The 14,438-nt window shown below is 40.0% G+C and overlaps 1 protein-coding gene across 2 annotated transcripts in view; it reads left to right on the forward strand.

Moving 5' to 3' along the window:
• LOC144670111 (fibrillin-1-like) overlaps positions 1 to 14,438 on the forward strand; it is a 580,847-nt gene that overhangs the window by 381,043 nt on the left and 185,366 nt on the right. For both annotated transcript variants that reach the window (XM_078532542.1, XM_078532544.1), the window contains exons 22-24: positions 1,333 to 1,383; positions 2,778 to 2,903; positions 7,258 to 7,482. In XM_078532542.1, coding sequence (XP_078388668.1) covers positions 1,333 to 1,383; positions 2,778 to 2,903; positions 7,258 to 7,482 — 402 coding nt within the window. The remainder of the gene's footprint in view (positions 1 to 1,332; positions 1,384 to 2,777; positions 2,904 to 7,257; positions 7,483 to 14,438) is intronic.

Genomic DNA, 14,438 nt, shown 5'->3' on the forward strand with positions numbered 1-14,438 from the left:
AGGATTCTCATTCACCCTCACCCCAGACACCAACAGGCACTCTCACCCACTCTCTCAGTGGTGAGGGTGAGTAAGTGAGCATCTTGAGACTGGGAGTGAGCTGGACATACAAACTCAACCTTTAACACTCGAATGGTTGTCTTAATTTAAAAGAAATGAATAATAAATAATTTATTTATGTTTGTGATTTTTTTTTTTGCTCAGGAAGCTGTTTCTTTTCATACATCAGCTTTTGTTTTTGAAATTCATGTTTAACGTTATGCCAAACCTTATCTTTCTGAAATTTGCCCCTCAGCCCCTCGAGTGTGAGAAAAATTGAAATGTGTCCCCACATGCAAAAAGGGTTGCACTAGCCTGGTGTAAACATTACACCACTTAAACATGACTTCATCATGGTAAAATTGATGTGAATCCATTCCAGTCTTCTCCCTCTTCATGCTGCTTTAACATAATTAAATTTGTGGTTGTCACTTTACAAAAACAGCTGGGTTTTTCTAAAAGAATTCTAGCTATTTCTGTCAAGATGACTTGTGAGAAAACTGACCTCTATTTAGGCAGAAACTCAGCTGACTGAAATAAAACATTAGCAAAGACTTAATGATGGGCTTGAATTGTACCAGAAACTGCTAATTGCAAAAGCAGAAAAATACCTCTTTTATATGGTTTAACTTTGATGAACTTTAATTGCTACATTCAATAAGGATTTATTATGTATTTGTGGAAGAGACCAAAATTAGGCAATAAATATACTACTGTCACTTAGAAATTCATTAAAGACTTGGGATCTATTTGAGTAGGAGAATAAAACTGAGGTCCATAAATATAAGATAGTAACTTGTAAATTCAATAGGGGATTCAGGACAAAATGTGTTTAGTTTGACAAAATAAAATGGTAAAACTATTAGCTGCATCTTCATACAGATTTTAATTGCCTACATGGTGATGTAGCTAACTAACATGTTATTTCGATCTTATATTTTTAGTTGTAGTACTACAGCAGTATAAATTAACTTTAAGCTGTTGTATTAATAAGAAATACCTTTGATCTGAAAGTTATTTTTCATTGTCAATTTCATTTAACGTATGCAAAAATTATTATTTTAAAAGGGATTGTTGCCAATTGTAGTTTGATGGCTTTCCTGCTAAGTTTGTAAATTGCAACGCAAAATGTAACTTGCATTTCGCAAAAATATTGAGATGACACTATTGCACCCTTTCAAACTTCTGCCTAACCAAAAGGACAACAGTTCCCTCTAATTTAAGCTAGTTACACGTCTTTGTTACATTTTCCATTTAAAAACGATTATTGAAGTAATTTTGTTTTGTTTTTAGACAGTGTCTGCCCTAGAGGATACACAAGAGTTAATGGAACAATCTGTGAGGGTAAGTTACTCCTGAATCTTGTTATATTTCTGTGTCTCTGCCCACCAGTTGCTATCTCTCGAATCCAATTACTAGAATGTGATATAAGTTCATCAGTAATAACAAATATACTCTACAGACCTATGGAAATTTAAATAAAGCATATAAAATATAAATGCCTGATCAGGTAACATCTAAAAACTCAAGAATAGGATGAACATTTGTATTAATGCAATAAAAACAGAAAATAATGGAAATACTCAACAGGTTGGGCAGAGTATCCGTGGAGAGAGAAAGAGTTAATGCTTCAGGTCAACAACAGCACTACCCTTGCTAGCAGGTTTGATGACATTGTTAGGGTTGGACCTGAGAAAACTAAGCACTGCCAGTTCAGAGGGAGATAGGTTAGGGTAAGTGACGGGAGCAGAGAAATTGAAACAGCCGATGTCATGCCAGTTGTTCTCAATGAAAAGATCTAGAGAAGGTATGAGGCCTGAGGGAGGGATCCAAGTGAAGGGAGAATATTGGAGACAGATAACGGAAACTGTTGAAGTGACAACAGACATTGGAAGGGTCACAGATGTGGGTAGGAACAGGCTGGATAAGGGGAGATAAAATAGAGGCATGATAGGAAGAAATCAGTTCAGTGGGGTAAGAGCAGCCTGAAACAATGGATCTACCAGGGCAATCCTGCTATGGATTTTGGGAGGGAGGTAGAAATAGGCTGTTTGGGTTTAGGGGCTTTGAGGCTGAAGGATGTGGAGGAATGATCTACAGAGGAGATGGGTTAGTGACAGTCCTGGATACAATGGCTTGATGTTCCATGGTGGGGCCATGGTCTAGGGGCGGTAGGAACAAGTTTCGGAGAGTTGGCTTTCGGCCACTGCTAGGTAGAGGGTTGATACGCCAGACAACAACGGCATCATCCTTGTCAGCTAGTTTGATGACTATATTAGGGCTGGATCTGAGGGATGGAGTGCTCTTCATAGAACAGGACATTTATCCAGAATGCAAGTATATTCATGATTAGTCCCAGCAAATGGCCATTTGCCATGGATTTTACATCACTTTAAGATCACAGAGCACTTAAATAATAACTTCATTCGCTCAAAGAGAAACATATTCTATTGTGATTGGCACCATAAATAGACATTGCTCATGAGTTTGGAAGCTTTGTGGTCACCTACATATAGTATTTTAATTTTCCCTATCCAGTTAGAATAGTGCTACTCCAGAAATAATTTCAGATTGTTGATTATTTAATCCAGATTAAACTTTTTAATCTGCTTGGATTTGAATGTTTGTACTTTAATAATGCAAAACATTTATTAAGTTGTGTAATATGGTGTCTGCTTGTGTTTTTTTTTTCAAACCATTACATTTTTAATCGCAATCCTTTTTGTAATTCTTTAAAGATGTAAATGAGTGTACAGTATTCCCTGGGGTGTGCACCAATGCTGAGTGTGTGAATACACCTGGATCATTTAAGTGTGTCTGTTCAAATGGTATGACCCTGGACAGCAGTGGACGCACATGTATTGGTAAGTATATACCATATTTTTCAGCCAGATATGTTGGTATCACAACTGTATTCAAATATTGCATGTTTGTTTCAACATCTATTATGGAGGATTTTTTTTTTAGAATGGTGCTATAAATGAAATTGAAGTATTGTTATGCTTAATAAAACTGGGGATTTTTTCATTAATCAATAAGTTTTTAATATAAATGCATTCCAATTAATTTCCCCATAATACCTGAAAGTTTTCAGTGCCCATGTACTTGCAGGGAGCTCCTTAACCATCCCTGGTGGTGGAATAGTCAATTTAAGTGTAATATGCAGAATGGAAATTCTACCTAATTATGCACAGTGGGTGGATTATTAAATTGTATTTGGCGATCTATCGGCATTGCAACATGTCTAAACTGAGAGACCTTTTAACCTGTTCAATTAAATGTTGTAATTTTGCTGAAAAAAACTGCAGGAAATAATTTACTGAACAGACAAATTTGTTTTTCTTGTTGAACTTTATTTAATTTATGCAGCTGCTAGATGTCAGGAACTTAAAATTAAATATCCCATGATATGATCTTGATGGGAAGAATAGCATTTTCTCATTCTGTGTATGTTAATTTTAGTGATTATTTAAGTTGAAAACAAAAAGTAAGATAGTGAATTATTTGTGTTCTGTGAAACATAAACCTGGACTTAAAGGCATGAACCAATATTTAAATTGCCAATGGACAATCATCCATCTGAATGATTGAGCCCTCCAAACCTTTTGGCGTAGCTGTTCCATGTTAGCCATGTTTTTATAAGGAAGCTTTTTAATAGGTCCAATAATAAAAGTCTGTCTGCAATGTGCATAATCATTACCAAACAAATTTAGTTCTAATTTCTTACAAATATGGAAACAGTACAACACAAACAATCAGACCCACTTTCAATGAGAAAACCAGAATAACTGAGTTTTGATCAGATACACTAATAACACTGGTGAAAGAGTCAAGTTTTCATCCGTGAGCAAAAAGCAAACTACTGCAGATGTTGGAAATCTGAAACAAAAACAGGAAATGCTAGAAATATTCAGCAGATCAGGCATCATTTGTGAAGAGGACAGATAAGTAAATATTTCAGTAACAGATCCTTCAAAACGTTTTCTTTCCCTGTCCAAATTGCTTCAGGTACAGTCTAAACTAACTGCCTGGCAGACACAACTTAATGAACTGAAACATTGGGCAGGATTTTCAGGTCATCGGGCGGGTGGGCCCGCGAGCGGCCAGGAAATGGTCCGCCACCTGTGATGAGCCCCCGACGGCAATTTCACACTGGCTGGCCAATTAACAGCCAGCCAGCGTGAAAGGCTTGCTGAGAAGCTCACCACTGCTGGTGTGGAGGAGTATGAGTGCAAAAGTCTGCACATGCGAGGGAGAGTGCAGACTGAAAACTCCCTGAAGGTAGAGAGCTGCCTCAGGGAGCTGAAAAATATTAAAATCAAAAATAAAGATTCTGAAAATGTGCAAAACATGTCCCCACATAGGACTCACTCACCTAATTATTTTTTTAAATTAATGTTGGAAACATCATCCCACCCATGGATGAGGTTTCCTAAAAAGTCCACAGGCTGCCTGACCGATTCACTCACCCGCAAACCGTAAGGTTGGACGGGCAGCGAAAGATAAGTTTAAATTGATTGATTAATGACCTAAATAGGCCACTTAATTGCTGGCGGGCACACTGCTGACTCTCCACCGTGCCCGCTGACCAAAATATTGCACAAGTGCACGATGATGTTGGTACACTTGCCTGAGGTTGTTGCGCTCTATTTTACTCCCGATCAGGTTGGGTGCGTGCCCGCCCACGGGATGTAAAACCTGCCCATTGAGTCCTAATGAAGGGGCCATGCCTGAAAGTTGTCTGCTCTCTCCACAGGTGACCTGCTTAATTTTTCCAGCACTTACTGTTTTTGTTTCAGCTTTTCATTGCAGTTTTTCATAATGTGCAAAATGGTATCATCTCTCAACTCTTTAGTCAAGATATGTCCTTAAGTATTCATTTAGTATTTCAATTATGGACATTTCAAAAGATATATAACTACTTACTCATCCTCATTTTAAGTTGTTTTAATTTCTCTTCCATTGTTATCTAATTATCACTATACACTGTTCACTAGACTGGAAGCAGAGATCACAGATCTTTTGTAACTGATTTTTCTTTTTTATTCATTCATAGGATGTGGGCATCGCTGGCTAGGCCAGCATTTATTGCCCATCCCTAGTTGCCCTTGAGAAGGTGGTGGTGAGCTGCCTTCTTGAACCGCTGCAGTCCATATGCTGTAGGTACACCCACAGTGCTGTTAGGGAGGGAGTTCCAGGAGTTCAACCCAGCGACAGTTAAGGAACGACAATATACATCCAAGTCAGGATAGTGAGTGAATTGAAGGGGAACTTACAGGTGGTGGTGTTCCCATCTACCTGCTGCCCTTGTACTTCTAGATGGTAATGTTTGTGGGTTTGGAAGGTGTTGTCGAAGGAGCCTTGGTGAATTCCTGCAGTGCACCTTGTAGATGGTATACATTGCTGCTACTGTGCATCGGTGATGGAGACAGTGAATGTTTGTGGATGTGGTGCCAATCAAGCGGGCTGCTTTGTCCTGAACAGTGTCAAGCTTCTTGAGTGTTGTGGGAGCTGCACTCCTCCAGGTAAATGGGGAGTATTCCATCACACTCCTGACTTGTGCCTTGTAGATGTGGACAGACTTTGGAGAGACAGGAGGTGAGTTACTTGTCGCAGGTTCCCTAGCCTCTGACCTGCTCTTGTAGCCATGCTATTTATATGGCTAATCCAGTTCAGTTTCTGGTCAATGATAACTCCCAGGATGTTGATAGTGGGGGATTCAGTGATGGTAACACCATTGAACATCAAGGGGCGATGGCTGGATTCTCCCTTGTTGGAGATGGTGATTGCTTGACACTTGAGTGGTGTGAATGTTTCTTGCCACTTGTTAGCCCAAGCCTCGATATTGTCCAGATCTTGCTGCATTCGGACATGGAGTGCTTCACTATCTGAGGAGTCACGAATGGTGCTGAACATTGTGCAATCATTAGCGAATATCCCCACTTCTGACCTTATGATGGAAGGAAGGTCATTGATGAAGCAGCTGAAAGTGATTGGGCCAAGGACATTACCCTGAGGAACTCCTGCAGTGATGCCCTGGAGCTGAGATGACTGACCTCCAACAACCACAACCACCTTCCTTTGTGCTAGGTATGGCTCCAACCAGCGGAAAGTTTTCCCCCTGATTCCCATTGACTCCAGTTTTGTAACTGATGTTGAAGCTGCTCCGAGGTGTTTTTGTGGAAAGGAGGCATGGTTCAAGTTATTTAGGTCCAGAAAATGTCAATTTCTTCCCCATCTTGATTGTGCCATCTTCAGCCTGGCTTGACTACATCACTAAGAATTTAGATAGCTAAGATAAAAGGGTTGATTTTAATGCCAGCCACCTGCCTAGTTTCCACCAAGCACAGCAAGGGTGAAAATGAAATGAGAAATTTAGCCATTCCCTTTAGGCTGCAATTTAGCCAAATGCAAAATTAAATTACAGGCAGCTAGGGCACCCATTCCAATGATGGCTCTCTTTAAATATGCAGATTAGTCTCCGATTATGTCACTGAGACCCAAACTGCTAGTTTAAACTGAGGCCTAAAAGGTGAAGCAGTGGTGGCCTCCCCACTGTTGGACTGCTAGCTTTTCTGTTCTATTTTCTTTTGTTACTTTAAACCGGACTTAAGTTGTCACAACTGCAGAATCAGATCTTACTCTTTTTAATGAGTTTATATTACATAATCCAACATGATAATTCTGTCATACAATATGATTCTATAGTTCATGATGCACTATAAAAACTCATGCATCATAATTCCAGCCTAATTACAGCAAACAGTGGCTTACTAAAAACATATACAATTCTACCATTGATCTCTACATTCTGTGCCTACTAACACTAAACCATAGTACATTGAAAGACAGACAGGCTTTAAGTAACATGGAGCCATGAAGATATAGTCATGTTAATCTCAATCTCTCCTAATTATCCATATAAGCTCGTCAATCACTTTATAGAATCATTGTGACACAGAAGGAGGCTATTCAGCCCATCAAGCCCATGTCAGAAAGATGGTGCCTCCCAACAGTGCAGAACTGCACTTTTTTGACTCGGAGGTACGTGTGCCTCTATGAAAGGCCATTCACCTGAAATATTAGCTTTATTTCTCTCTCCCCAGAAGCTGCTAGCCCTGCTGAGTATTTCCAGAATTTTCACTTTTTATTTCAGATTTGCAGTATCCATAGTATTTTACTTTAATGTTAACCTTTATTGACATTCAATTTTGTCAGATATTCGTTTGGAGCAGTGCTATTTGAAATATGATGAAGATGAATGTACACAACCTTTAGCAGTCCGATTACGCGTTGATGCTTGCTGCTGTTCTGTCGGTGCTGCTTGGGGACCAGATTGCGAAAGATGTCCTGAGGAAGGCACAAATGATTACAAAGCTCTTTGCCCACGTGGATCAGGATTTTCTAGCAGAGGAGAGCCCAATGGGAAACCTTTGTTAAAAGGTAAATGTGTTTCAAAAAAAATGCTAATAAAGCAACTTTAATGTTTGTAACCTTAAATGGAATGAATACACTATATTATGGTATAAGCCATACAAACTTTTCTCAAGGAAATGAGGGATGGGCAGTTAACTGGTAGATTGGGCAACATTCTTGTTCTTGTTTGGTAGATAAATACCTGTTCTTAAAAAGCGCTACCTCAACCCTGGATGTGGGTAATATCAGACTTCTCCATAGTTTAATAATTATTTGGTTATCTAGATTTAACATCGAAAGTGGCCATCTCAATACTAACAGAGAGGAGGAAAACAAATTGAAAGAAACAATGATGCTGTAGATACTGATGATTTAATGTGACAGAATTTATAATTGTACATCCACAAATCTATTGCTGTTAATTCTGAATCCTGATTAATGCAGAATTAGCTTTAAAGAAAAGCTACACTAGGATCTGGGAAGTAAATTGAAGCCATAGCAGGACAGCTCGGTCATGTGGAATGCATGTCCTATAATATGTGGAAAGTTGTGGACGCTACCGGAGTCCTAGATGACCACGTACGGAAGTGTCACCAGCTGCAGAACCTTGAACTTCGGATTTCAGAGCTTGAGCGATGGCTGAAGTCACTGTGGCGCATCCGCAAGGCTGACAGCTATGTGGATAACACGTTCAGAGAGGTCGTCACACTGCAGCTTTGGAGCCTGGAGGCAGAAAGGGAATGGGTGACCACCAGGCTGTCTAAGAGAATGAGGCAGGTAGTGCAGGAGTCCCCTGGGGTCCTGCTTGCCAGTCAGTTTTCCGTTTTGGATACTGATGAGGGCATTGGTTCCTCAGAGGAGTGCAATCAGGGCCAGGTTTGTGGTATCACAGGTGGCTGTGCTGTACAGGAGGGGAGGAAGAGGGGAAGAGCAGTAGCGATAACAGATTGTTAGTAAGGGGAACAAATAGGCATTTCTGTGGCTATAGACATGACCCCAGGATGGTATGTTGCCTCCCTAGTGCCAGGGTCAGGGATGTTGCAGATAGGCAGCAGGACATTCTTCTGGGGGAAGGTGATCAGCTACAGTTGTGATCCATGTTGGAACTGATGACTTAGGTATGAAATGGGATGTGGTCCTGAAAGCAGATTTTAGGGAGCTAAGAAGGAAATTGAATAGCAGGACCTCTAAAGCAGTAATCTCAGAATTACTCCCAGTCCACGTGCAATAGAGTATAGAAATAGGAGATTTGAGCGATTAAACACATGGCTAGAAAGCTGGTGTAGAGGGTAGGCATCAGATTTCTGAGGCATTAGGTCTGGTTCTGGGGAAGGTGGGACCTGCACAAGCCAGACGGTCTACACCTGAACAGGACTGGGACATATATCCTCACAGGGAGATTTGCTTGTGTTGTTGGGGGGCTGTTTAGACTAGATTGGCATGGGGCTGGAAACCTGAGGGCAAATTCAGAGCAGGAGATGGAGAATTAGTGAGTAACTCTGAAAGACAGAAGCACAGGTTAAAAAGTGTACAGCATGGGAACTTGAAAGTGTTAAAAGGTGTATATGAAAATGTAAGGAGTATAGCAAATAGCTGATGAGCTGAGGGCACAGATAAATACATGGTAGCATGATATCGCTATAATGGAAACTTAGCTTAAAGAGGGCAAAAATGGCAGCTCAATATCCCTGGATATAGTTTTCGGGCAAGATAGAGAGGGAGATAAAGAAAGGCGGGGGATTTAGCATTATTAGTTAAAGAATCAATTACAGCTGTGGGGAGGGATGATATACTAAATGAAGCATCAAATGAGGCCATTTGGGTTAAGCTCAGAAATAAAAAAGGAGCAGCCACATTGTTAGGAGTGTACTATAGACCCCCAAATAGTGTAAGCAAGTTAAAAGAGCAAATATGTAGACAAATTTCTGAGTGCAAAAACAATGGGGCAGCAATAGTTGGGGACTTCAACTACCCTAATATGAATTGGGATATGAACAGTGTGAAGGGCACAGAAGGCAAAAAATTCCTGAACTGCATTCAAGAGAACGTTTTAGCCCGCACGTAACAAGCCCAACGAGAGGGGGCTTAGGAAAAGAAGCTGGGCAAGTGGATGAAGTAGCACTGTGTGACCAATTTAGAGATAGTGACCATAATACAGTTAGATTTAACATCACTATGGACAAGGACAAAAAAAGAACAAGGGTAAAAGTTCTAAATTGGGGGAGGACAAATCTTACAAAGCTGAGAAGCGAACTGGCGCAAGTGGACTGGATACAGTTACTGGAAGGGAAATTGGTGTCAAATCAGTGGGAGGCATTCAAAAGCGATATTCTATGAGCACAGTGTAAACATTTCCCCACAAGGAAAAAGAGTGGTACTGCCAAATCTAGAGCCCACTGGTTATCCAGAAGCATACAGAGTAAGATAAAACAGAAAAAGAAAGCTTATGACAGTCACAAAAAGCTTAATACTGTAGAAAGCCTAGAGGAGTATAGAAAGTACAGGGATGAAGTAAAAAAGGAAATTAGGAAAGCAAAGAGAGGATACGAAGAAACATTGGCAGGTGAAATCAAAGAAAACCCAAAGGTGTTTTACCAATACATTAAGACCAAGAGAATAACTAAGAAAAGGGTAGGGCTTATCAGAGATGTACATGATAACTTGTGCTGAAGATGTGGGCAGGGTTCTCAATGGGTATTTTGTCTCTGTTTTCACTTAAGGAGAGGGTTGATGCAGACATTCTAGTTAAAAAGGATGAGTGTGAAATATTAGATATAATCATAATGAGAGAGGAAATACTTGAGGGACTGACATCCTTGAAGCTTAAATCACCAGGGCCAAATGGATTGTATCCCAGGTTGTTAAAGGAAGCCAGGGAGGAACTAAAGGATGTTCTGATACAGGTGAGGTACCAGAGAATTGGAGGTCTGCAAATGTTGTAGCAATATTTAAAGAGGGTGCGAGGGAGAGGCCAGAAAATTATAGGCCAGTCAGTCTGACTCCGGTGGTGGGAAAATTATTGGAATCAATTCTAAGACACAGGATAAACTGTCGCTTAGGCATGGATTGATCAGGGATAGTCAGCATGGTTTTGTAAGGGAAGGATCGTGTCTCACTAACTTAATAGAATTTTTTGAGAAAGTAACAAGGAGGATTGATGAGGGTAGTGTAGTGGATGTTGTCTACATGAATTTTAGGAAGGCATTTGACAAGGTCCCACATGACAGACTGGTCAAAAAGGTGAGATCACATGGGGTACAGGGGAAGGTGGTGAGTTGGATGCAAAATTGGCTCAGCAACATGAAACAAAGGGTAACGGCCAATGGATTTTTTGCAAATGGAAGGCAGTTTCCAGTGGCATTACACAGGGCTCAGTGCTGGGGTTCTTGCTGTTTGTTGTATATAGTAATGAGTTGAACTTAAATGTGGGAGGCATGATTGGGAAATTTGCAGATGACACAAAAATTGGCCATGTAGTTGATTGTGAAGAGGATAGCTGTTGTATCAATGGTTTGGTTGAGTGGGTGGTAAAGTGGCAAAAGGAATTCAATCCAGGAAAGTATGAGATAATGCAGTTGGGGAGGGCAAACAAAGCAAGGGATACTCAATGAACAGGAGGATATTGAGAGGGGCTGAGGAAGTGAGGAACCTTGGAGTGCATATCCACAGGTCCCTGAAGGTGGCAGGACAGGTGAATAAGGTGGTAAAGAAAGCATATGGGATGCTTTCCTTTATTGGACGAGGTATTGAATATAAAAGCAGGGATGTAATGATGGAACTGTATAAAACGCTCGTTAGACCACAGCTGGAATTTTGTGTACAGTTCTTGTCACCACATAACAGGAAGGACATAATTGCTCTGAAAATAGTACAGAGGAGATTTACAAGAATGTTGCCAGGGCTTAAAAATTGCAGCTACGAGGAAAGATTGAATAGGCTTGGGTTATTTGTCTTAGAACAGAGGTGGCTTAGGGGTAACCTAATTGAAATGTACAAAATTATGAGGGGCCTAGAGAGAGTAGACAGGAAAGACCTGTTTCCCCGAGCTGAGCGGTCAATTCAGGGCGCACAGATTTAAGGTGATTGGTAGAAAGATCAGAGGGGCCATGAGGAAAAACCTTTTTCACGTAAAGGGTAGTGGGCATCTAGAATTCATTGCCTAAATTGATGGTTAAGGCTGAAACCATCAACTCGTTTAATAAGTACCTGGATCTGCACTTGAAGTGCTGTAACTGCAAGGCCTTGGACCAGGCGCTGGAAAGTGGAATTAAAGATGAGCAGCTAGTTTCTTTTTCCTCTTTTATTGGCAGGCACAGAGATGGTGGGCTGAATGGCCTCTTTCTGCAGTGTAACTTTTCTATTGTTTTATGGTTCTATCTGGATTCCACACAAATTGAGATTTTTGTGAAGTACAGACAGCATATTCAATTAGTAAACATTTATACTACAACCAGTTCATTTAATTAAATCTGAACGAATAAAGCACGTACATCCAAAATAATTGGATTTTCAAATGTTCTGTTACTCTGAAATTTGGCAGTGGGTTGACTCAAGATGCAAAACGCATATTACTGAGTTATCTTGTAAAATAGGACTAGATCAAGAAGTAGTTAAAATTTTTAGATAGTTTAGATTGAATTGTGAGAACTCAGTGCTCGTGACCAAACCTAGAACATTTACATTATTGGCTGCTGAAAATATAGATGCTTTGGTTTTATTTTTCCAAAACTCCCTAGATTTTGGAAAGGTCCCATCAGATTGGAAAATAGTGAATGTGACTCCCCTATTCAAAAAAGGAAGGAGACAGGAAACAGGAAACTGTTAGCTTAACACCTGTCGTAGAAAAAATGTTGGAATGTATTATTAAGGATGTTATAGTGGGGCACTTAGAAAATCATATTGTAATCAAGCAGAGTTAATGTGGTTTTATGAAAGGGAAATCATGCTTCACTAACTTATTGCAGTTCTTTGAGAAAGTACAAACAACATGGATAAAGGGGAACCTGTGGATGTGCAATACTTAGATTTCCAGAAGGCATTTGACAAGGTGCCACATCAAAGGTTGCTACACAAAATGAGAGTTGATGGTGTTGGAGGTAATACATTAGTATGGACAGAGGATTGGTTAGCTAACAGGAAACAGAGAATAGACATAAATGGGTCATTTTCTGGATGGTAAGACATGACAAGTGGAGTGCCAAAGGGATCAATGCTGGGACCACAACTATTTACAATTTATATCAATGACTTAAATGTATGATTGCCAAATTTGCTGATGACACAAAGATCGGTAAGAAAGTAAGTTGTGAAGAGAACATAGAGTCTGCAAAGGGATATAGATAGGTTAAGTGAGTGGGCAGATATTTGGCAAATGAAGGAAAATGTAAACTCTATCCACTTTGCCAGGATGAATAGAAAAGCAGAATATTATTTAAATGGAGAGAGTTTGCAGAGGTCTGAGGTACAGAGGGATCTCTGGGTGTCCTGGTATGTGAATCATAAGTTGGTATGCGAATACAGCAAGTGATTAGGAAGGTGAATGGAGTGTTGTTGTTTATTGCAAGGGGAATAGAATATAAAAATAAGGATGGTTTGCTACAGTTGTATAAGGTATTGGTGAGACTACATTGGAAGTACTGTGTACAGCTTCGGTCTCCTTATTTAAGAAAGGATATAAATGCATTAGAGGCAGCTCAGAGAAGGTTTACTTGATTGATACCTGGGATGAGGCAGTTATCTTATTAGGAAAGGTTGGACAGGCTGGGCTTGTATCCATTGGAGTTCAGAAGAATGAGAAGTGACCTTATTAAAACATATAAGACCCTGAGGGGACTTGACAGGGTGGATGCTGAAAGGATATTTCCCCTTGTGGGAGAAACTAGAACTAGGGGACACGTTTTAAAATAATGGGTCACCCATTTAAATTGGAAATGAGAATTTTTTTTCTGAGGTTTGTCAGTCTTTGGAACTCTCTTCCCCAGAGGGTGGTGGAGACAGAATCATTGAATATTTTTAAGGCACAGGTAGATAAATTCTGGACTAACATTGGAGTCAAAGGGTACTGGGGGGGCGGTGGGAATGAGGAGTTGAGGCTACAATCAGTTCAGCCATAATCAAATAATTAAATGGTGAAGCAGGCTCAAAGGGACCGAATGGCCTATTGGTCTTAATTCATATGTTCATAAAAGACTCCCTTACTTGAGCTGAATTGTGATCTTGTAAAAACCTATCAACAGGATGAGAGTTGATATTGCATTTACAGCAAGACGCAGGCCATTTGACCCAACAGGTTTGTACCGTTGTTTATGCTGCCTATCAGCCTAAAGCTGTTCTCCCAGAATCTGAGCTAAACAAACAGCAATGTAAAAATGAAACCAGGGAGTGGAGTCATCTGCAGTGACAAAGACTACAGTAATATTTTACTTTATCAGTATGCTTTTCCTGGCCAAGGTGGTGGGGCAGGGCATTGGGGACATGAAGTGAAATGCATTTGAATTTTTCAAGCAGATTAGGAATTTTTAATGTTAAAATATTTACAAATGACAGTAAATATTGATGTCTCTATTTATTACATTATTTTCACTGTAAATTGTCCTGTTTACAGCAGTAGATATTATCACTGATTGCGAAAAAGGAATGTTTTATCCAAAACCCAAACAACCACATGCCATGAAGGCCACATTCCATCACAATTGTTGTAGCTGTGGTGTTGAAAGATGCTATGCAACAGTAAAGTACTTCCTCATAGAAAGAAATGAAAAGAAAATCAGAAGGGGAGAGGGAGAAAAACTCACCTCCAGACAGCCAGTTTTAGATCAACATTGCATGGATCCAGGGAACATCGTTTCTTCATGGTATAGAGAGATTCAGATGAGGGGAAGGTCTTTCACTGTCAGTTAAGATCTAGTACTTTTGCAATACTCATGAGATATGCATAGTTGACACTGTGAAGTATAGTTTTTCACGTGATAGTGGGATGGTAG

Source organism: Cetorhinus maximus, chromosome 30, assembly GCF_964194155.1.
Source record: "Cetorhinus maximus chromosome 30, sCetMax3.hap1.1, whole genome shotgun sequence".
Taxonomy (NCBI): Eukaryota; Metazoa; Chordata; class Chondrichthyes; order Lamniformes; family Cetorhinidae; genus Cetorhinus; species Cetorhinus maximus.